This window comes from Carcharodon carcharias, chromosome 20 (assembly GCF_017639515.1).
Source record: "Carcharodon carcharias isolate sCarCar2 chromosome 20, sCarCar2.pri, whole genome shotgun sequence".
Lineage (NCBI taxonomy): Eukaryota > Metazoa > Chordata > Chondrichthyes > Lamniformes > Lamnidae > Carcharodon > Carcharodon carcharias.
Genome location: NC_054486.1, coordinates 29,799,933 through 29,823,343, shown reverse-complemented (window position 1 = coordinate 29,823,343; position 23,411 = coordinate 29,799,933). Strand labels below are relative to the sequence as shown.

Sequence of the window (23,411 nt, the reverse complement as noted above, 5' to 3'; positions counted from 1 at the left end):
AATGATCTGGCCTCCATAGCTTTCTGTGGTAGAGAATTCCACAGGTTGACCACCCTCTGAGTGAAGAAATTTTTCCTCATCTCAGTCCTAGATGGCCTGCCCTGTATTCTGAGACTGTGGTCCCTGGCTCTAGACTCCCCATCCAGGGGAAATATCCTCCCTTCATCCTGTCTGTGTAGCTGTTAGAATTTTATACATTTCCTCTCATTCTTCTAAACTCTAGCGAATACAGGTCTAGTCGAATCAATCTCTCCTCATATGACAGTCCTGCCATTCCTGGTATCAGCCTAGTTGAACCTTCGCTACACTCCCTCTCTGGCAAGTATATCCTTTCTTAGGTAGAGAGACCAAAACTGCATGCAATACTCCAGGTGTGGTCTCACCAAGACCCTGTATACTGCAATAAGACATCCTTACTTCTGAACTCAAATTCTCTTGCAATGAAGGCCAACATTTGCCTTCCTAATTGCTTGCTGCACCTAACTATTTACTTCCATTGACTGGTGTACAAGGACATCCAGATTCCTTTGTACGTCCACATTTCCCAATATATCACTATTTAAATAATACTCTGCCTTTCTGTTTTTCACACCGAAGCGTATGACTTCACAAATGCTCTCTGTGGGCGAGGCTGCTAGAAATGAGTGGTGAGCAGCAGGAGCAGCAGCTACGACTTGCAGGAAGTAAGTCATGAACAGTAGGGCTGCAGTGAGAGGGAAGGTCAGGAAGCAGCAGAGGCTGCTCCAAAATGGCACCTTTCGGGTCATGCGGCCCTTCGTCATACCCAGTGTGAAGCAACTTTAAAACACAACTCACGACTGTAAATGAAAAATACAGCCCCCATTAAATGACCAACGTTAAAGTGAAACAACTTAAAACAGGAAAACTTAAAAGGGGATTTATTGTGCATGCTGAGAAACCATTTTCTCTCTTCACAAACGCTGCCCCACCTGATTAATGTTTTCCAGCATTTTCTGTTTTTATTTCATATTTCCAACATTAACACTATTTTGCCTTCGATATAAATGTAAACTGTACACTGCTTTGGAAAAATAACCAAATAAAGACAGAGTTTGACAGAAGACTGCAATTCAGTTCCTGGATTCTTCGGCATTCACACTCATTGCGCAGCTATGCCATTGCCTTTGTAATTAAGTGCCAGTAATCTGTTCTCTTCCATCTAATAAAATTAGACAATAGAGTAGAGCAATGGTATTTGCTGATTGAAAAATATGGTGATCCCAATGTATTGAGCAGGAAAGTAATCTTTTTTAAATTCTTTCATGGGATGTGGCCATCACTGGCTTGGCCAGCATTATTTGCCGATCCCTAATTGCCCTTTGAGAAAGTGGTGATGAACTGCTTTCTTGAATCGCTGCAGTCCATTTGATATCTATAGTAGTTTGGTATAACGGAGTGGTTTGCTGGGCCATTTCAGAGGGCAAATTAGTGTAAACCACATTGCTGTAGGTCTAGAGTCACATGTAAGCCAGGCCAGATAAGGAGGCCAGATTTCCTTTCCTAAAAGACATTAGTGAACCAGATGGGTTTTTACAACAATCGATGATAGTTTAATGGTCACCATTGGGAGTCCAGATTTATTAATTAATTAAACTTAAATTGCTGCCATGGTGGGATTTGAAGTCATGTCCCCAGAGCATTAACCTCGGCCTCTGGATTACCAGTCCAGTGACATTACCACTTTGCCACTATCACAGAATCACAGAATTACACAGTACAAAAGAGGTCCTTCGGCCCATCAAGTCTGCACCGACAAGTGAGAAACACCTGACCTACCTACCTAATCCCATTTACCAGCATTGGCCCATAGCCTTGAATGTTATGACGTGCCAAGTGCTCATCCATGTACTTTTTAAAGGATCTGAGGCAACTCGCCTCCACCATCCTCCCAGGCAGCGTATTCCAGACTGTCACCACCCTCTGGGTAAAAAAGTTTTTCCTCACATCCCCCCCGCTAAACCTCCTGCCCTTCGCCTTGAACTTATGTCCCCTTGTGACTGACCCTTTAACTAGGGTGAACAGCTGCTCCCTATTCACCTCCATGCCCCTCATAATCTTGTACACCTCCATCAGGTCGCCCCTCCAGTCTTCTCTGCTCTAACGAAAACAACCCAAGCCTATCCAACCTCTCTTCATAACTTAAATGTTTCATCCCAGGCAACAGCCTGGTGAATCTCCTCTGCACCCCCTCCAGTGCACTCACATCCTTCCTATAATGTGGTGACCAGAACTGCACACAGTACTCCAGCTGTGGCCTTACCAAGGTTCTATACAACTCCAACATGACCTCCCTACTTTTGTAATCTAGGCCTTGATTGATAAAGGCAAGTGTCCCATATGCCTTTTTCACCACCCCACTAACATTTCCCTCCGCCTTCAGTGATCTATGGACACACATGCCAAGGTCCCTTTGTTCCTCAGAACTTCCTAGTGTCATGCTGTTTATTGAATACTTCCTTATCAAGTTTCTCCTTCAAAGTGTCTCACCTCTCACTTTTCAGCGTTAAATTCCATCTGCCACTTATTTCCCCCTTTGACTGTCCCGTCTATATCTCCCTGTAGCCCAAGACACTAAACCTCACTGTTAACCACCCGGCCAATCTTTGTGTCATCCGCAAACTTACTAATCCTACCCCCCGCATAGTCATCTATGTCGTTTATATCAATGACGAATAATAGGGGACCTAGCACAGATCCCTGTGGTATGCCACTGGACACAGTCTTCAAGTCACTAAAGCAGCCTTCTGTCATCACTCTCTGTCTCCTACAACTAAGCCAATTTTGAATCCACCTTATCAAATTACCTTGTACCCTTGTGCATTTGCCTTCTTTATAAGTCTCCCATGTGGGACCTTGTCAAAGGCTTTGCTGAAATCCATATAGACTACATCAACTGCACTACCCTCATCTACACACCTGGTCACCTCCTCAAAAAATTCAATCAAATTTGTTAGGCATGACCTTCCTCTGACAAATCATGCTGACTATCCCTGATCAAACCTTGCTTCTCCAAGTGGAGATAGAGACTCTCCTTTAGAACTTTCTCCAATAGTTTCCCTACCACTGAGTTGAGACTCACTTGCCTGTAGTTCCCTGGCTTATGTCTACAACCCTTCTTAAATAGTGGAACCACATTAGCTGTTCTCCAGTCCTCTGGCACCTCCCCCGTGGCCAGAGAGGAATTAAAAATTTGGGTCAGAGCCCCTGCGATCTCCTCCCTTGTCCCCCTCAGCAGTCTGGGACATAAATCATCCGGACCTGGAGATTTGTCCACTTTTAAGCCTACCAACACCTCCAATACCTTGTCAGTCCCTGTATCAATTTGCTCAAGAACCTCGCAGTCTCTCTCCCTGAGTTCGATACCTTCATCCTCATTCTCTTGGGTGAAGACAGACGTGAAGTACTCATTCAACACTCTAGCGATGTCCTCTGGCTCCACCCATAGATAGCCCCCTTGGTCCCTAATGGGCCCTACTCTTTCCCTGGATATTCTCTCCCCATTGATATACTTATAGAATATCTTGGGATTTTCCCTTCTTTTACCAGCCAGAGCTTTCTCATATACCCTCTTTGCTCTCCTAATTGCTTTCTTAAGCTCCACCCTGCACTTTCTGTACTCCACGAATGTCTCCGCTGATTTGCTTCCCTTCTACCTGCTAAAAGCCTCTCTTTTCCTTCACATAATATCCTGAATATCTCTGGTAATTCATAGTTCTCTGGGCTTGTTACTCCTTCCTATCACCCTAGAGGAAACACGTTGACCCTGTATCCTCCCCATTTCCTTTTTGAACGCCCCCCCTGCTCTTCTGTAGATTTCCCCACAAGTAGCTGTTCCCAGTCTACCTTGGCCAAATCCTGCCTTATTTTACTAAAATCTGCTCTCCCTTAATCCAAAACAAATTTTTGCAACTTGTCTATTTCTTTGTCCATGACAAGCTTAAATTGTACCGTGGATAAAAACAAAAAAACTGCGGATGCTGGATATCCAAAACAAAAACAGAATTACCTGGAAAAACTCAGCAGGTCTGGCAGCATTGGCGGAGAAGAAAAGAGTTGACGTTTCGAGTCCTCATGACCCTTCAACAGAACTAGGTGAATCCAAGGAAGGGGTGAAATATAAGCTGGTTTAATGTTTGTGTGTGCGTGTGTGTGGGGTGGGGCGGGGTTTGGCTGGGGGGAGAGAAGTGGAGGGGGTGGTGTGGTTGTAGGGACAAACAAGCAGTCATAAAAGCAGATCATCAAAAGATGTCACAGACAACAGAACAAAAGAACACATAGGTGTTAAAGTTGGTGATATTATCTAAACGAATGTGCTAATTAAGAATGGATGGTAGGGCACTCAAGGTATAGCTCTAGTGGGGGTGGGGGGAGCATGAAAGATTTAAAAATATTTTAAAATAATGGAAATAGGTGGGAAAAGAAAAATCTATATAATTTATTGGAAGAAACAAAAGGAAGGGGGAAGAAACAGAAAGGGGGTGGGGATGGAGGAGGGAGCTCACGACCTAAAGTTGTTGAATTCAATATTCAGTCCGGAAGGCTGTAAAGTGCCTAGTCGGAAGATGAGGTGTTGTTCCTCCAGTTTGCGTTGGGCTTCACTGGAACAATGCAGCAAGCCAAGGACAGACATGTGGACAAGAGAGCAGGGTGGAGTGTTAAAATGGCAAGCGACAGGGTGATTTGGGTCATTCTTGCGGACAGACCGCAGGTGTTCTGCAAAGCGGTCGCCCAGTTTACGTTTGGTCTCTCCAATGTAGAGGAGACCACATTGGGAGCAACGAATGCAGTAGACTAAGTTGGGGGAAATGCAAGTGAAATATTGCTTCACTTGAAAGGAGTGTTTGGGCCCTTGGACGGTGAGGAGAGAGGAAGTGAAGGGGCAGGTGTTGCATCTTTTGCGTGGGCATGGGGTGGTGCCATAGGAGGGGGTTGAGGAGTAGGGGGTGATGGAGGAGTGGACCAGGGTGTCTCGGAGGGAACGATCCCTACGGAATGCCGACAGGGGGGGGTGAAGGGAAGATGTGTTTGGTGGTGGCATCATGCTGGAGTTGGCGGAAATGGCGGAGGATGATCCTTTGAATGCGGAGGCTGTTGGGGTGATAAGTGAGGACAAGGGGGACCCTATCATGTTTCTGGGAGGGAGGAGAAGGCATGAGGGCGGATGCGCAGGAGATGGGCCGGACACGGTTGAGGGCCCTGTCAACGACCGTGGGTGGAAAACCTCGGTTAAGGAAGAAGGAGGACATGTCAGAGGAACTGTTTTTGAAGGTAGCATCATCAGAACAGATGCGACGTAGGCGAAGGAACTGAGAGAATGGGATGGAGTCCTTACAGGAAGCGGGGTGTGAGGAGCTGTAGTCGAGGTAGCTGTGGGAGTCGGTGGGTTTGTAATGGATATTGGTGAACAGTCTATCACCAGAGATTGAGACAGAGAGGTCAAGGAAAGGAAGGGAAGTGTCAGAGATGGACCACGTGAAAATGATGGAGGGTTGGAGATTGGAAGCAAAATTAATAAATTATTCCAAGTCCCGACGAGAACATGAAGCAGAACCGAAGTAATCATCGATGTACCAGAGAAAGAGTTGTGGAAGGGGGCTGGAGTAGGACTGGAACAAGGAATGTTCCACATACCCCATAAAGAGACAGGCATAGCTGGGGCCCATGCGGGTACCCATAGCCACACCATTTATTTGGAGGAAGTGAGAGGAGTTGAAGGAGAAATTGTTCAGTGTGAGAACAAGTTCAGCCAGACGGAGGAGAGTAGTGGTGGATGGGGATTGTTCGGGCCTCCGTTCGAGGAAGAAGCTAAGGGCCCTCAGACCATCCTGGTGGGGGATGGAGGTGTAGAGGGATTGGACGTCCATGGTGAAGAGGAAGCGGTTAGGGCCAGGGAACTGGAAATTGTTGATGTGACGTAAGGTGTCAGAGGAGTCACGGATGTAGGTGGGAAGGGCCTGGACAAGGGGAGAGAGAAGGGAGTCAAGATAATGAGAAATGAGTTCTGTGGGGCAGGAGCAAGCTGACACGATCGGTCTAGCGGGACAGTTCTGTTTGTGGATTTTGGGTAGGAGTTAGAAGCGGGCCGTCCGAGTTTGGGCGACTATCAGGTTGGAAGCTGTGGGAGGAAGATCCCCAGAGGAGATGAGGTCAGTGACAGTCCTGGAATCAATGGCTTGATGTTCAGTGGTGGGGTCATGGTCCAGGGAGAGGTAGGAGGAAGTGTCTGCGAGTTGACGCTCAGCCTCCGCGAGGTAGAGATCAGTGCGCCAGACAACAACAGCACCGCCCTTGTCAGCGGGTATGATGACAATGTCAGGGTTGGACCTGAGAGAATGGAGTGCAATAAGTTGAGAGAGAGAGAGATTAGAATGGGTAAGAGGAGCAGAGAAATTGAGACGACTAATGTCACGCCGACAGTTCTCAATGAAAAGATCAAGCGAAGGTAAGAATCCAGAGGGAGGGGTCCAGGGGAGGGAGAATATTGGAGGTGGGTGAAAGGATCCGTTGAACGGGGAGAGGACTCCTGCCCGAAGAATTGAGCCCGGAGACGAAGACGGCGGAAGAAGAGTTCAGCATCATGCCGAGCCTGAAATTCATTGAGGTGAGGGCGTAAGGGTATGAAACTAAGTCCTTTGCTGAGCACTGGACGTTCAGCATCGCAGAGGGGAAGGTCAGGGGGTATAGTGAATACACGGCTGGGGCTGGGATTGGAAGATGGGGTGGGGATGGAGGGACAGGCAGGGGTGGAGGGTCCTAGATGTGTGTTGGTGTTGATGAGTTGTTGGAGTTTGCGTTCCTTAGCACTTGAGAGAAAGAGAAAAAGTTTCTTGTTGAGGCGTCGGATGAGCTGAAGAATAAAATGAAACTGGGAGCACGCGCAGCTTTGAAAAAGGGTATGGCGGTGCTGCTGGAGGGAGAGGTCGAGTGTGTTCATATGGCGGCGCATGGCACTAAGTGTGGATCTCAGAATGTGACAGGAACAGCAGTCCGAGAAACGGATTTCTCGTTATCTTGACTCCCTTCTCTCTCCCATTGTCCAGGCCCTTCCCACCTACATCCGTGATTCCTCTGACACCTTACATCACATCAACAATTTCCAGTTCCCTGGCCCCAACTGCTTCCTCTTCACCATGGACGTCCAATCCCTCTACACCTCCATCCCCTACCAGGATGGTCTGAGGGCCCTTAGCTTCTTCCTCGAACAGAGGCCCAAACAATCCCCATCCACCACTACTCTCCTCCGTCTGGCTGAACTTGTTCTCACACTGAACAATTTTTCCTTCAACTCCTCTCACTTCCTCCAAATAAAAGGTGTGGCTGTGGGTACCCGCATGGGCCCCAGCTATGCCTGTCTCTTTATGGGGTATGTGGAACATTCCTTGTTCCAGTCCTACTCCAGCCCCCTTCCACAACTCTTTCTCCGGTACATTGATGATTACTTCGGTGCTGCTTCACGCTCCCGTCGGGACTTGGAAAAATTTATTAATTTTGCTTCCAATCTCCACCCCTCCATCTCTGACACTTCCCTTCCCTTCCTTGACCTCTCTGTCTCAATCTCTGGTGATAGACTGTCCACCAATATCCATTACAAACCTACCGACTCCCACAGCTACCTCGACTACAGCTCCTCACACCCTGCTTCCTGTAAGGACTCCATCCCATTCTCTCAGTTCCTTCGCCTACGTCGCATCTGTTCTGATGATGCTACCTTCAAAAACAGTTCCTCTGACATGTCCTCCTTCTTCCTTAACCGAGGTTTTCCACCCACGGTCGTTGACAGGGCCCTCAACCGTGTCCGGCCCATCTCCTGCGCATCCGCCCTCACGCCTTCTCCTCCCTCCCAGAAACATGATAGGGTCCCCCTTGTCCTCACTTATCACCCCAACAGCCTCCGCATTCAAAGGATCATCCTCCGCCATTTCCGCCAACTCCAGCATGATGCCACCACCAAACACATCTTCCCTTCACCCCCCCGTCGGCATTCCGTAGGGATCGTTCCCTCCGAGACACCCTGGTCCACTCCTCTGTCACCCCCTACTCCTCAACCCCCTCCTATGGCACCACCCCATGCCCACGCAAAAGATGTAACACCTGCCCCTTCACTTCCTCTCTCCTCACCGTCCAAGGGCCCAAACACTCCTTTCAAGTGAAGCAGCGTTTCACTTGCATTTCCCCCAACTTAGTCTACTGCATTCGTTGCTCCCAATGTGATCTCCTCTACATTGGAGAGACCAAACATAAACTGGGCGACTGCTTTGCAGAACACCTGCGGTCTGTCCGCAAGAATGACCCAAACCACCCTGTCGCTTGCCATTTTAACACTGCACCCTGCTCTCTTGCCCACATGTCCGTCCTTGGCTTGCTGCATTGTTCCAGTGAAGCCCAACGCAAACTGGAGGAACAACACCTCATCTTCCGACTAGGTACTTTACAGCCTTCCGGACTGAATATTGAATTCAACAACTTTAGGTCTTGAGCTCCCTCCTCCATCCCCACCCCCTTTCTATTTCTTCCCCCTTCCTTTTGTTTCTTCCAATAAATTATATAGATTTTTCTTTTCCCACCTATTTCCATTATTTTTAAATATTTTTAAATCTTTTATGCTCCCCCCACCCCCACTAGAGCTATACCTTGAGTGCCCTACCATCCATTCTTAATTAGCACATTCGCTTAGATAATATCACCAACTTTAACAGCTATGTGTTCTTTTGTTCTGTTGTCTGTGACATCTTTTGATGATCTGCTTCTATCACTGCTTGTTTGTCCCTACAACCACACCCCCCCTCCACTTCTCTCCCCCCACCCAAACACCCCCCCCCGCCACACACACACACACACACACACACACACACACACACACACCTTAAACCAGCTTATAATTCACCCCTTCCTTGGAATCACCTAGTTCTGTTGAAGGGTCATGAGGACTCAAAACGTCAAATCTTTTCTTCTCCTCTGATGCTGCCAGATCTGCTGAGTTTTTCCAGGTAATTCTGTTTTTATTTTAAATTGTACCATGCTGTGATCGCTATCACTAAAATGCTCCTCCACCACCACTTCAGCCACCTGTTCGGCTTCATCCAGCATTGTGCTGTCCCTTGTTGGACCCTCTACATATTGACCTAAAAAGTTCTCCTGTACACATTTCAAGAAATCCACTCCATCTCCCTGTATTGTTCAAATAAAATAATTACGGTTAAAAAAAGAAAACTTGTTTCCTGTCCGATTTTGACTCCCAACACTTTTGTAATCCATAATAGTCAAATATATACTTTATATTTTGTTAGTACAATTCCTGTTTCAGCCCATGACTTGCTCTAGGTTGGTTGACTGATTTCTTTCAACCAAGTGCCTTCTTTCCATTGATGCTGATTTGCCCTGTCAACATCAGGAACTTGCTGACTGATGAAGCCCAGATGTATTTGTGTTGGTCAGCCCATAGAACAGCCATCAGTTTTTGGCTAGCAAGTATTTATGAAATACAGTACACAGATCTATATATATCCTTTGCTTTTTTGCAGTATTGTTCAAAGCCTGACTTCTGCTGGCGACTGTCTCGTGCGTACTGTGACATGTTGGAGATATCAAAAGATGAAATTGAGAAGAAGTCCTTTTTGGTTAGCGGTAAGGCAGATCTTTGATGCTGTAATTTGTGCAGTAGAAGGCATTTGATGTAGCTTCCCACAGTAACTTGGCTGGTTAAGATGGTGAGTAGTTGACCCATATTACTGGGTGAGCAGAGTTACCAGTGGATAACCTGGGACTGTGGAACCCAGCAAAAAGTCAACATGTTTAGGATAGGAGCAGTGCAGGAGAAAACATTGGTAGATTTGAGAAGGCATGGTAAGAAGACAATACATGGGTGGTATTGTTCCATCTGTTCTTTTAGCTAGTTTGCTGCAGTAAGTATTAATTCTGTCATGCCATATATTTTAATTTGATCCATATCTGCTTTAAGGATAGTAGAAATCAAAATGACAAGATTTTTCCTAGAGTAAAAACGTTTCCCTTCAAGGCAAATCTATTCATGCTTTTGGTCAAAACTTTAAAATTTGTAACATTTAATCTGGAATTTGCCAATATCAGATTTGCATATAGAGTTTTTTTTTGCTCTTTGAAACCAACAACAACCTATATCTATATAGCGCCTTTAATGTCATGAAACATCCTAAGGCACTGCACAGGAGCATTATAAAACAAAGTATGACACTGAGCCAGAAAAATTTGGTCAAAGAGGTAGGTTTTAAGAAGTAGCTTAAAGGAGGAAAGTGAGGTAGAGAGGTGTAGGGAGGGAATTCCAGAATTGTGGGCCTAGGCAACTGAAGGCTCAGCCACCAATGACGGAGCAATTATGACTGTGAATGCACAAGAGGCCAGAATTAGAGGAGCACAGATATCTCTGAGGGTTGTTGGGCTGGAGGAGATTACAGAGACTGGGAGGGATTTAAAACCAAGGATGAGAATTTTAAAATCAAGGCATTGATTGACTTGGAGCCAATATAAGTCAGCGAGCACAGCAGTGATAGGAGAACAGGACTTGGTGAGAGTTAAGACCTGGGCAGGGGACAAAATTTAAGACTAAAGATTCAAGCGAGTGTAGATTAAGGTAGGAGGATGCCAGACAGAACAAAAGGCAGGGGAATGGAGGTGACCAACATACAGAAATGGCCTGTCAGTTGCCCTCAATTGTCATGGAAACCAAAGCAGGAACTTCTCACATTAAGTTACAATGAAATTTTCACTGGAATAAAATATTTCACATTTTCAAAACATTTTTTAGAATTTATTTATCTTTTTTATTGTCATTGGAGGAAAAGAGCAGTCATCTTTCTTCTTATTAAGATCATGTTCTCTGTATAAGAAGTCTGTTATTCAAATAGATTAATTTTACCTTGAGTATATGTTCAACATCTACAAGGCACAAGTCAGGAGTTTTAGAATACTCTCCACTTGCCTGGATGAGTGCAGCTCCAACAACACTCAAGAAACTTGGCACCATCCAGGAAAAGGAGCCCACTTGATTGGCATCCCATCCACAAACATTCACTCCCTCCGCCACCGATGCACAGTGGCAGCAGTGTGCACCATTTACAGGGTGCACTGCAGGAACTCACCAAGCCACCTTAAACAGCACCTACCAAACCCAGGACCACTATCATCTACAAGGACGAGGACAGCAGATACATGGGAACACCATCACTTGGAAGTTCCCCTCCAAGCTGCTCACCATCCTGACTTGGAATTATGTTGCAGCTCCTTCACTGTCGCTGAGTCAAAACCTGGAGCTTCCTCCCTAATGGCACTCTGGGTACCTTGTGGTGTACCTATACCACTTGTACTGCAGCAGTTCAAGAATGCAGCTCACCACCACCTTCTCAAGGACACTCAGGGGATTGGCAATAAATGCTGACCTAGCCAGCGATGCCCACACCCCATGAACAAATTTAAAAAAGAGTGGAGGGTAAAGGAGAGGGAACTGGGGGGTGAAGGAGTTGGGGGTGGTCACCTTCACATGGGACCTGTTAATATGTAATGTAAGATTTCAGAACTCTTAAGGAAAGAATTTAATTTTGTTGAACTGATTGATTAACTCGAAGATTAATTTCACCTCTTCTTGCTACCAGCAACTATTTGCCTGGTTTAGTCATTTGTAACATAACTCTGAACTGTTCCATCCACTTCTATGCTCTACCAATGGCTGTCAAACCTTTGCCCATGCAGAAAGGCAACTATTTATATTTTTGTATGTAGCAGTTCAAAGTATGCTTTTATTATTATTCATTTATGGGTTGTGGGCATCGCTGGCTAGGCCAGCATTTATTGCCCATCCCTAGTTGCCCTTGAGAAGGTGAAGGTGGTGGTGAGTTGCCTTCTTGAACCACTGCAGTCCATGTGGTGTAGGTACACCCACAGTGCTGCTAGGGAGGAAGTTCCAGGATATTGTCCCAGCGACAGCGAAGGAATGGTGATGTATTTCCAAGTCAGGATGGTGAGTGGCTCGGAGGGGAACTTCTAGGTGGTGGTGTCCCCATATATCTGCTGCCCTTGTCCTTCTCGACGGTAGCAGTCATGGGTTTTGAAGGTGCTGCCTAAGGAGTATTGGTGAGTTTCTGCAGTGCATCTTGTAGATGGTACACACCTACTACTGTTCGTTGGTGGGGGAGGAAGTGAATGTTTGTGGAAAGGATGCCAATCAAGCAGGCTGCTTTGTCCTGGATGGTGTCAAGCTTCTTAAGTGTGTTGAAGGTGCACTCATCCAGGCAAGTGGAGAGTATTTCATCACACTCCTATTGAGCAGCTACCCCCTAAAACACATATTAGTTTGCAATCTGCACCCAAGGTCTAAAATGTTCTTGAGCATTTGGTGACACTTTCATGCTTTTATGTTGCTTGAATAGATAGGCAATCTTCAAAGACCCGACTCCAAGCATGTCAATGGAGCTGCAGCTGAACGGTCTCGGTTGCAGAAGAATGCTCACTTTTGACAAGCTTTTTCAACTGCATGCCCCCCCCACCGCATGTGCTTGAGTATTTCTTTCAGTCTGTGCTGCCTTGCCCCCAAAGCTCCCCCCGGCCTGACCTGCACCGGAGCCCTTGCCCCAACGCCGCACTGAAAGCCAGCCGGGAAAAAGTGACTTGCCTGTGCCCCCTGCGAATGCACGCCGCCTCTTGATGGCCTATGGGCAATGTTCATGAGTGCAGCGCAAGGTTGTGTGCACTTACCTCTGAGATCCCCTTGAAGTTCAGTCCGCCAAGTGCATACCTTTTAAAGGCAGTCGTGAAACATGTTCTGAATTCATGCCGAGGTGGGCAGTAAATATGATGTGGAGGGATGATTCCGGTGAGCAGGGCTCATAATTAGATGGAAATGTATTAAAATGACATTCCCTATGTGCGGTGGTGGGAAAAGCAGCCCACCATCAACAGGTGGAATGAATGGACAATCGCAAACTGCTTTCACAACGGCGTAAAATCGATTTTTGGCCTTCTTGCCATATTGTTGTCCTCTTCTGCCCGCCATCACGCCTGACCCCAATGGGGCTGGAAAATTCTGGCAGTAGGGTACAAAATCAAAGAAGTTAAGATAAATATTTATAAAAGTTATGGTACAGCCACAACGGAATATTGTTTGCAATTCTCAGCAGCACCCATAGGATAGTTGTGAACGTCTTAGGGTGCAGAAAAGGTTTACTAAAATAGTTTCATGGTTGGCAAGGCTTCGGTTATGTGGATACATTGGAGAACCTGGAGTTGATCTCCTTAGAGCAGAGGAGAGAGATTTGGTAGAACTATACAAAGCCATGAGAGATCTAGACAGAGTAGATAGAGAGAAACTGTCCTCCTTGGTGGTAGGGTCAAGAACCAGAGGACACAGTTTTAAGGTGATTGAAAAGAGAAGCATTGGTGACATAAGGAAATCTTCCTTGCACAATGAGTGATTAGGATCTGAAATGCACTGCTGAATATAGTGGTGGAGGCATATTCAATTGTGGCTTTAAGAAGAGATTGGATGAGCACTTGAAGGGAAAACATTTCACAGCTATGGCGTGTGAATAGGATTAGCTGAGTTGCTCTTTCAAAGAACTAACGTGGACTTGATGGACCAAATGGCCTCCTTCTGTGCTGTAACCATTTCATAATTTTATAACCAGTGAATATAGTCCAGTACTGAATTCCAGACCAAAGCCCCAACATTCCCATACTGAGGTAGTTCCAGTCCCTGCCTGAATATTTTAACAAGCAATATAGACCACCTAATGTCAGCTTGGTCCTTGGGTAGCACTGTGAATGACTGACCATGTTCTTCCTTGTCCATCTGAAATTCATTATGGTCCAGTAAAGCTGTTTAAATCTAGGCATTCACAAGATTCCTTTGATGAGTTACTCCTCTTGCGATTGAATGGATTAATTTTTTGAGCTACTGTCTGAATATTTTTCCTCCAGTGGCATTCCTGTTTTACCTCTGTTTTAAAACCAAATGCCCTGGGGTTAATCTTTTAGCATTTATATTGTTATTTTAACATTTCCTTATTTGCTTTTCGTGTAAATGTTTCTTTTCTTAAAGAGAAAAGTGGTGACAAGTTGTATGCAAGCACAATATATGTGTGAAATAGAACACTGCACAGCAACAATGTATAAAGCTTCACTCTCAAGCTTTCCTATGAGATAAATGCACTACAATAGTATAAAACCACAAAGACTTGAAAGGGCTCAATTTAGTTTCTGATTTGTGCCGACCTCAACTTTACCAGCAGCTGGAGAAGCTACAAATAATCTTAGCTAAGCAGTGGCAAAATCAGCCAGAGGTCTCACCTCTCTTTGCTATCCAGTGACCACAACTTCCAGCACTTGAATGAACAAGCCACTGGGAGTTCAGCTCAGGGTCAAATAAGATGTCAAAGTTTTGAAGAGTCTGGTTCAACCTCATGTTGGCCTGGGAAAGGGATGGAGTCAATGGCTATGGAATAGAGTTTTTGGCAGGGGCTGAAGACAATGGTTTCACCCTTCTGATTGGCCTGGATTTTGTGATCAACAGCACAGCAGCAGTGCTTGCCGCTGATCTAAATTTCTGCATGAATCTATCACAATCCCAGTGGTGAGAGTGTTAGCTGCCTTAACTGAGGATTTCCTCCCGGCATGAGCTGCAACGAAGCTAGTGGTGCAGCAAAACTGGCAGGCATTTGTGAACATTTCTTACAGTCACTGCATCATAAAAACTGAAAAGAAATGCTGCTGCAGTAAAAGGGAATTAGAAAATCACATTTTTAATACACTTTTACAAAATAAAAAATGTAAGCATATTTTCATAATGAAAACTGCCAAGGAACTCCAAAGATAATAGTATGGGAACAGAAAGGAAATCCTTTGCAGGAGATTCACGCCACGCTGTTGCCAGTAAGTTACAGCACAAAAGCACTTTGTGCTGGCAATAGCAGGAAAAGGTTTAAAGGTACATGTCACAAGAAGCCCCTCTCCGGCAAGATCCACCCCATAATAAATAAGTGCCCAGTTTACAACACTCAACTGCAGCTTAAATAAAGTTTTGTATGAGTTCAACATTGACACCTTGTTTTTGTATTGTATGCTTATAGATACCTATCTGCAGAGCCACATTTAATTCAAGCAGAACTTCCTAATATTTTCTTGCTGCTCAAATTCAACCCTGATCTGCTGTCCTTCAGACAACATTCTTTCACCCTAAAGACAGAAACTGTTTTGTCTTTTTTGCTCTCTAGTAAAAGTTGTGACTTTGGCTGAAATATATGAGGGGATAGGAGATTGGCTTAAGTGCATTAAAGGGAAGAAATTAATGTGTTTCCTCTTAAGAAAATGTTTATTATTCGCCATTGACTTGTTCACCATTAAAAATGCTAGCTGGTCCCCTCTTTCAATGTAATTCATAGTTCTGGGAAGATATATTACATCATTATTGCAGCAATGTAAAGTTGAAAAGGGTCACAAGTAACTGTTTTAAAAGCAATTACAGGGGATTCTCTGGCTATATTTGGGTAAGCAAGCGGCAGGTAAGATTGGTGTGGTGAACCTTGTCAAAGGCTGCAGACATGTTGAAAAGGATGGAAAGACAGTGCACCACAGTCACAGTTATGTAGGATGTCATTTGTGATTTAGAATAAAGCCATTTTAGTGCTGTGGAGGAATTTGGACATGGAATTGGACGTAGAAGAGATGGATATGCCTTTGGGAGTTGACGGCACGTTAAAGGAGTTTGAAGAGGAAAGATCATTTTGAGTTGAGGTGGTATTTTAAAAGGATGTGCTTTCTGAGGAGGGAGGTTATGGCAGCATATTTGAAAGACAGTACCTGAGGAGAGGGTATATATAGTTTTAAAGTTTCATTCAGGACAGCACCTCTTCTGTCAACATCAATGTCAGCCGACACTATACATTCAAGTCTTAAGGTGGAATCTTCTGATTAAGTGGTGAGGGCAAACATTAATCTTGAACATGGCCTTCCCAAAATCAAACAAGTTGGCTTTTACTCCTTTGGTGATGGAGGCATACAGTTTGAAGAATGGAGTGAGATTGTGCCTTGTAGGCAATCTGCCAGATTCTACCAACTGTTTATAGTTTATATAACAGTTGTATCAGACAATTCTTATTAAGAATTTTATCTACAGCCTGTTAAGACCAAAATTAAGTTGGCATACCAAGGAGTCTAACAAGGTGAGCATGGCATTAAAGGACGTTCTCTACAAGCCAGCCTCTGACTTTCTGTCCTACGTAAACTTATGCTCAGCCATGACTCTGTTGCCTGTGTATTAGCTTGCCCTGGTCTCATTTACCCCTATGCTTGCTGGCCTACACTGGCTTCTGGACCAGTAATGCCTTAATTTCAAAATCCTCATCTTTGATTTTAAATACCTCTGTAGCCTCTTCCCTCCTCATCTCTAACTTCCATGAGCCCTGCAAGCCTTTACAATCTCCATTCACCTCCAATTCTGGTCTCTTGCCCATCTTCGATTTTAATCAGTCTAACATTGGCAGCAGTGTGTTCAGGTACCTTCAAAGAAGCTAAGGAAGAAAGATACGAAGGTACTAGTACCTATAGAAAAATTCAGTAGAAAAGGAAATAGTGCCACAAGGACTGGTGGAAAGCTTAAGTTCTTTTTATATTCAAAAAAGAAAATAGAACATACCTAGGGAATTATAGACCAGTTAGCTTAATGTCAGTGGTAGGATAATTACTGGAATCTTGCCTGAAAGATGTAAAAGCTAATTAAGCATAAACTGCAAATAAAATTAAGAATAATTGGTATGGATTTCAAAGAGTAGGTTATGCATTACCAATCTTATTGAATTTATTGAACAAGGAACAGAAAAAGTTGACATGCATAATGTATTAGATGCAATATGCATGGACTTTCAAAAGGCCTTTTATGAGCTACTGTTGGGTTCTGATGACACAGAGAAACCCACCGCTATATATTGAAAAACTTTATCCTTATTGCTATTTATTTTTAAGACTGGTATTTTTCTGCTGAACAAAGAAAATTAATATGGCTGCTACCAGTCACCTGATTACTGGGTTGACCCTCTATCTGATGCTATCTCCAGGAGTTTCAAGGACGAAATAATTATTTTCACAGTTTCTGGAATGTCACACCTTGTCATGCCTAGAGAGTCACTAATAGACTTCCATCAGACCCGGGACTGTTCAAATCCATTTCAAAGGAAACTATGGGGTTGTCATTTGCATTTGACAAGCCAATCTTGCTCACAGAGTCAGTGAGTCTGCTGAGACAATGGCTTCCCTAATGCCAAATCCACAACATAGATGGCACCCCTTTCAACAACTGATGACTGAGACATTATCAGTCCTGAAAGTAAAGCCAATTCCAGATGCTGGATAAACATCCTTTTTGAAGTCATTGTGGAGAAGAAGGGTCAAATGAAGCTAGCCTCTGGCCTTTTGGACAGTTTAATATTACATCTCCGGTCTTCAGAGCCAGACTGCAGTTTTAACATCCCCTGGACAGGACTCCAGCAGCCAGGCTGGGTGAGCAGCCTCACTGCTGAAAGCCTGCTTGATTCTAAAAGTCTCTGATCAATGCCTGCCAAATGGTCTAAACACAGAAAAGCCCATTGTGTAGCATCATCATTCATTTCAAGGATTTTCATATCGTCTAACCAGCCAGAAACACATTGCAATGGAACCCCACCACAAAGGAAGCACCTTTTGGACTCTGAATTTGGATTCTGGAACTCACATGAACTAATATTTATTTTTCTGTGTTCTTTATACTGTAAAACTCCTTTTCTCTATCCCCCTTTTATGGTGTGAATGTGCGGAGTGGAAAGTGGTGAACATTCCTTTTTTTTTGGGTTTTGAATGTGTAAAATAAACTAACCTTCTGAGTTAATCCTAACTCAGGTTTGCTGTAGATTATTAGTACAATTGGATCACAAAAATCGAGGGATTGGGAACACATGCCACTGCTTATTCTTTTGAAAAACTAATTCAAAACACATCCTGTTTACGGACAGGCGGTAAGAGGAAATGGGTGTAGTTTGAACTGTCCCTTTCCTGTCCGTAACACTGCACATAGTAGACTCGTGACTAAGGTTGGATCATGTGGAGTCGGAGATAAGTAAGGATTGATAGCAAACATGCTCAATAAAAAATAAAACAGTAAGGGTTAATGGTAGTTACTCTGACTGACGGAAGGTAGGAAACATTCCATTTGGGCTCAAATGCTGGGACCATTTTATAAATAATTTAGACTTGTAAGTCAAGGTTTTTATCCCTGATCCATTATTATCTATCTAATCACAACCAGAGAATAACTTGCAATGACTTCTCTTCCTGCTGCCACACTGTTACATCTGGTGTCCCCAATGATCTACCCCTCCTATTTCTCATCTACATGCTGCCCCTCATTGACATCACCCAAAGGCAAATGAATGCTAATGACGCCAAGCTCTACCTCATCACCTCCACTGTTGCGAAATTATTAGACTGCATATCCAATATACAGTACTCGATGAGCAGAGATTTCCTCCAGTTGAATATTGGAAAGACTGTAGCCATTATTTTTGGTCCCTGCTCCAAACTCCATTCCCTAGCTGCCGACTCCCATCCCTCTTCTTGGCAACAGTTTGAGATTAAATTAGTCTATTTTGGAACCTTTGTGCTACATTTGATCGTGAGATGAGCTTCCAATCTCATATTCATGCAATCACTGAGACCACCTATTTCCATCTCCATAATTATCGCCCAAATTTGCTCTTGTCTCAGCTCATCTGCTGCTGAAACCCTTCTTCATGCCTTTATTACCTCTGGATTAGACTATTCCAATGCACTCCTGTCTGGTCTCCTACATTTTACCCTCCATAAACTTGAGATCATCCAAAACTCTGCGCCCATGTCCACCATTGATGGGCTCCAGTCGCTTCAACCCTAAGCTCTGGAATACCCTCCTGACATCTTTCTGCCTCTGTCCCTCACTTTCTTCCTTTAAAGCACTCCTTACAACTTGCCTCTTTGACCAAGGCTTTGGTTGCCTGACCTATTATCTCATTATGTGGCTCGATGTCATACTTTATTTTATAGTGCTTCTGTGAAGTGCCTTAGAATATTTATTATCTTAAATGGTTAAGCTGATAGTGTTAGATGACGAACAATGGGAGGTGGCACAAGTGGAGCATAAATGCCAGCATGAACTGACTGGGCCAAATGGATTATTTCTGTGTTGTTTTTCCTATGCAAATTAGCCCTTAATCTCCTACATTTCAGGGTATTTTGGAGTACTGTCACAGATCAGCCATGATCTCTCATAATGGTATGACAGGCTTGAGGAGCTAAATGGCCCATTCCTATGTTCCTATGCTTATTGCGGATAGGTTGCTTAGTCCAGATGGCTTGCATCCCAGTTGCTAAAGGAAGTAGAAGTGGAGATAGTAGAAGGGTTTGCCATAATCTTCCAATCTTCCCTGGTTACGTGGGAGGTGCCAGAGGTTTGGAGAGTGGCAAATTTGACACTCTTATTCAAAAAAGGGTGTAAGGAGATTCCTAATAACTGCAGGCCAATCAGTTTAACATCATTGGTAGGTAAGGTTTTAGAAACAATAATCAGGAGAAAAAAATCATCAGGCACTAGGGAAAGGTTGAGTTAATTAAGGAGAGCCAGCATAGCTTTGTAAAAGGCGAGTCATGCTTGACTAACCTAATTTAATTTTTTGTTTAAGTTTTTTTTATTCATTCACGGGATGTGGGCTTCATTGGTTGGGCCAGCATTTATTGCCCATCCCTAGTTGCCCTCGAGAAGGTGGTGGTGAGCTGCCTTCTTGAACTACGACAGTCCATGTGGTATAGGTACACCCACAGTGCTGTTAGGAAGGGAGTTCCAGGATTTTGACCGAGTGACAGTGAAGGAACGGTGATATATTTCCAAGTCAGGATAGTGAGTGAATTGAAGGGGAACTTCCAGGTGGTGGTGTTCCTATTAATCTGCTGCCCTTGTCCTTCTAGGTGGTAGTGGTCATGGGTTTGGAAGGTGCTGTGTAAGGAGCCTTGGTGAATTCCTGATGTGCATCTTGTAGATGGTACACACTGCTGCTACTGTGCGTCAGTGGTGGAGGGAGTGAACATTTGTGGATGTGATACCAATCAAGCGCACTGCTTTTTCCTGGACAGTGTCCAACATCTTCAGTGTTGTGGGAGCTGCACTAATCCAGGCAAGTGGGGAGTATTCCATCACATTCTTGACCTGTGCCTTGTAAATGGTGGACAGGCTTTGAGGAGTCAGGAGGTGAGTTACTCATCGCACAATTCCTAGCCTCTGACCTGCTTTTGTAGCCACAGTATTTATTTGGCTATTCCAGTTCAGTTTCTGGTCACTGGTAACCCCTAGGATGTTGATAGTGAGGGATTCAGTGATGGTTATGCCATTGAACATCAAAGGGTGATGGTTGGATTCTCTCTTGTTGGAGATGGTCATTGCCTGACACTTGTGTGCAGCGAATGTTACTTGCTACTTGTCAGCCCAAGCCTGGATATTTTCCAGGTCTTGCTGCATTTGGACATGGACTGCTTCAGTATGTGAAGAGTCACGAATGGTGCTGAACATTGTGCAATCATCAGTGAACATCCCCACTTCTGACCTTATGGTGGCAGGAAGGTCATTGATGAAGCAGCTGAAGGTGGCTGAACCTCGGACATTACCCTGAGGAACTGGAGCTGAGATGACTGACCTCCAACAACTACAACCATCTTCCTTTGTGCTAGGTATGACTCCAACCAGCAGAGAGTTTCCCCCTGATTCCCATTGACTGAAGTTTTGCTTGGGCTCCTTGATGTCACACTTGGTCAAATGCTGCCTTGATGTCAAGGGCAGTCACTCTCACCTCATCTTGGGAGTTCAGCTCTTTTGCCCATGTTTGAACCAAGGATGTGATGAGGTCAGGAGCTGAGTCGCCTTGGCTGAACCCAAACTGGGTATCAGTGAGCAGATTATTGCTGAGCAAGTGCCGCTTGATAGTACTGTTGATGACCACTTCCATTACTTTACTGATGATCAAGAGTAGACTGATGGGGCAGTAATTAGCTGCGTTGGATTTGTCCTGCTTTTTGTGTACAGGTCATACCTGGGCAATTTTTCCACACAGCCAGGTAGATGCCAGTGCTGTAGCTGTACTGCAACATCTTGGCTATGGGCGTGGCAAGCCCTGGAGCACAAGTCTTCAGTTCTATTTCGGAATATTGTCAGGGCCCATGGCCTTTGCAGTATCCAGTGCCTTCAGCTGTTTCTTGATATCATGTGGAGTGAATCGAATTAGCTGAAGACTGGCAACTGTGACGTTGGGAACCTCTGGAGGAGGATGGATCTTCCACTTGACACGCCTGGCTGAAGATTGTTGCAAATGCTTCAGTCTTATCTTGTGAACTGCTGCACTAGGTTCCTCCATCATTGAGGATGGGGATATTTGTGGAGCCTTCCCCTCCAGTAAGTTGTTTAATTGTGCACCACCATTATTGATTGGATGTGGCAGGACTGCAGAGCTTAGATCTGATCTAGGTTGGTTGGTTGTGGGATCGCTTAGCTCTGCTTATGCTGTTTGACATGCAAGTAGTCCTGTTTTATAGCTTCACCAGGTTGACTCCTCATTTTTAGGTATGCCTGGTGCTGCTCCTGGCATGCCCTCCTGCAGTCTTCATTGAACCAGGGTTGGATCCCCTGGCTTGATGGTAATGGTAAAGTGGGGGATATGCCAGGCCATGAGGTTACAGATTGTGTTCGAGTACAATTCTGCTGCTGCTGATGGCCCACAACCTCGTGGATGCCCAGTCTTGAATTACTAGATCTGTTTGAAATCTATCCCATTTAGCATGGTGGTAGTGCCACAAAACACTATTGAGGGTATCCTCAATGTGGAGGTGGGACTTGGTCTCCACAGTAACTGTGCAATGGTCACTCCTATCGATACTGTCATGGACAGATGCATCTGCGGCAGGTTGGCGAGGATGAGGTCAAGTATGTTTTTCCATCTTGTTGGTTCCCTCACCACCTGCCGCAGACCCAGTCTAGCAGCTATGTCATTTAGGACTCAGCCAGCTTGGTCAGTAGTGGTGCTACCAATCCACTCTTGGTGATGGATGTTGAAGTCTTCCACCCAGAGTACATTCTTTGTCCTTGCCACCCTCAGCGCTTCCTCCAAGTGATGTTCAACATGGAGGAGCACTGATTCATCAGCTGAGGGAGGGCGGTAGGTGGTTTCCTTGCCCATGTTTGACTTGATGCCTTGAGACTTCATGGAGTCTGGAGTCGATGTTGAGGACTCCCAGGGCAGCTCCCTCCTGACGTATCCCACTGTGCCGTCACCTCTGCTGGGTCTGTCCTGCCGGTGATACAGGACATATCCAGGGATGGTGATGGTGGAGTCTGGGACATTATCTGTAAGGCATGGTTCAGAGGATGACTATGTCAGGCTGTTGCTTGACTAGTCTGCGAGGCAGCTCTCATAATTTTGGCACTAGCCCCCAGATGTTAGTAAGGAGGACTTTGCAGGGTTGACAGGGCTGCGAGTGCCATTGTCGTTTTCTGGTTAGATGCCAGGTGGTCTGTCCGGTTGCATTCCGTTTTTGTATCTTTGTGGCGGTTTGTTACAACTGAGTGGCTTGCTAAGAGTCAACCACATTGCTGTGGGTCTGGGGTCACATGTAGGCCAGACCAGGTAACTCTTTCGAGTACAAACCCGTTTCCATCTGTTTCAGATGAAGTTACATTGTTTCATAGTTTGCCATTGTGAGATTTGAACTCTTGATCTTGGGGTTACAAACCCAGTACCATAACCACTTGGCTATTTAGGCCAAGCCGCCAGACCAGGTAAGGATGACAGATTTCCCTCCCTAATTAGTGAAACCAGATGAGTTTTTACAACAATCGACAATGGTTTCATGGTCATCTTTGGACTTTTTCATTTAATTCAAATTCCACTATCTGCCGTGGCGGATTTGAACTTGGGTCCCCAGAGCATTACCCTGGGTCTCTGGAATACTAGCCCAGCAACAATACCACTATGCCATCGACTCCCCCAGTAACAAGTGGTTGATGAAGAGAAAGCAAATGGGTGTTGTCTATATGAAATTTCAGAAAGCCTTTAACAAAGGACCACATAAAAGGCTGTTAGGCTCATGGAATAAGATGGTCAATGTCAGCTTGGATTAAAAATTGTCTTAAGGGCTGAGAACCACAAGTCATGGTAATTGCTTGTTTTTTAATCATGAGGATGGTTGACAGTGGTGTTCCCCAAGGGTCAGTGCTAGGGCCATTGCTTTTTCTGATTATCTATAAATGTCTTGCATGTATGAATACAAAGTAAAATTTCAAATGTTGCTTATGATTTTAAGCTTGAAGGTGCGTCTGACAGTGA

The 23,411-nt window shown here is 44.8% G+C and overlaps 1 protein-coding gene across 3 annotated transcripts in view; it reads left to right on the top strand.

Moving 5' to 3' along the window:
* rmdn3 (regulator of microtubule dynamics 3) overlaps positions 1–23,411 on the top strand; it is a 470,539-nt gene that overhangs the window by 54,031 nt on the left and 393,097 nt on the right. For all 3 annotated transcript variants that reach the window (XM_041214025.1, XM_041214026.1, XM_041214027.1), the window contains exon 5: positions 9,543–9,645. In XM_041214025.1, the coding sequence (XP_041069959.1) occupies positions 9,543–9,645 (103 nt within the window). The remainder of the gene's footprint in view (positions 1–9,542; positions 9,646–23,411) is intronic.